At 41.3% G+C, this 1,166-nt stretch overlaps 1 protein-coding gene across 1 annotated transcript; it reads left to right on the top strand.

The window, feature by feature from the left end:
• Positions 1-656: 656 nt before the first annotated feature.
• Positions 657-1,161, top strand: LOC103584446 (olfactory receptor 5D18-like; the record flags this gene model as incomplete). The annotated part of the gene is made up of 1 exon (XM_008565450.1): positions 657-1,161. A coding segment is annotated over exon 1 (505 nt), but the record flags the coding sequence as incomplete, so codon positions are not given.
• Positions 1,162-1,166: the final 5 nt, after the last annotated feature.

The raw sequence follows: 1,166 nt of genomic DNA, 5'->3' as shown, positions 1-1,166 counted from the left end.
GGATATTTGTAGAAAAGCTAACACTTTAAAATATTCATACAAGACTGGGAGTGACAGCTCAGCACTACTCTAACTGAGAATACTTACTGGCACTACTGTCCCCCCATGTCTTCAAATATGAAGTAACAGCACAGAAACACACTGTTTAAATCCCCAGTGGCAGGCTCTGTTGAGTCATCTCAGTTGTAATCTGCCCTATTGCCATTAACTAAAATATATTTCCTTGTTATTCTTTAATTTGTTATATTTTTCCTTCACAGGTAATAGAATTGTATGTGAAATTCAGATATTAGTTCATAATTATTTAATTATTAATATGGGGCAGAAATACTGCAAGCAATTAGTATACACACATATATGTACAATTTGTAAAAGTACTTTATGCGATACACACATTTCTTGTTTTATGCAATAGAAAATGAGTCACTGATGGGTAAAGAAAATATTCCGTGTTCAAATAGTAAGTCAGTGGCCCAAGGGAAATTAAAATGAGGCAGCAAAAAGGCCCAAAAAATTAAAACATGAGTGCCTATTTTGTATATCGCTCGGTGGTGTTTCTCATTGGGAGCCGTCTGCATCCCCTCATTCCTACTGTCTCTGTCATATCCGGCTGCTCAGGATGAACCCTCTGATTTCCTCCAACAGGATCCGTGATGATGACTGAGGGAAACGAGAGTGCTGGAGCCACTTTTGTCCTCTTGGGCTTCTCAGAGTTCCCACACCTCCAGGCACCCCTCTTCCTGGTGTTCTTGGCCATCTACACCATCACTGTGGTGGGGAACCTGGGTATGATTGTGGTCATAAGGCTCAATCCCAAACTTCAGACACCCATGTACTTTTTCCTTGGCCATCTGTCCTTTTTGGATTTTTGTTATTCCAGTGTAGTCACACCCAAACTACTAGAAATCTTAGTTGTGAAAGACAGAACTATCTCCTTCAAAGGATGCATGACACAATTTTTCTTTGCCTGCACATTTGTGATTGTGGAAATGTTCATATTAGCAGCGATGGCCTATGACCGGTCTGTGGCTGTTTGTAACCCCCTGCTCTACACAGCTGCTATGTCTCCTAAGCTCTGGGCTCTCCTGGTAGCTGGAACTTACAGATGGGGTGGACTCTGTTCCTTGACAGTCACATGTTCTCTCTTGGAACTATCCTATTGTGGA

Source organism: Galeopterus variegatus, unplaced genomic scaffold (assembly GCF_000696425.1).
Source record: "Galeopterus variegatus unplaced genomic scaffold, G_variegatus-3.0.2 Scaffold56309, whole genome shotgun sequence".
NCBI lineage: Eukaryota > Metazoa > Chordata > Mammalia > Dermoptera > Cynocephalidae > Galeopterus > Galeopterus variegatus.
Note: the sequence above shows the minus strand (reverse complement) of the source record. Positions and strands in the feature narration are given on the sequence as shown.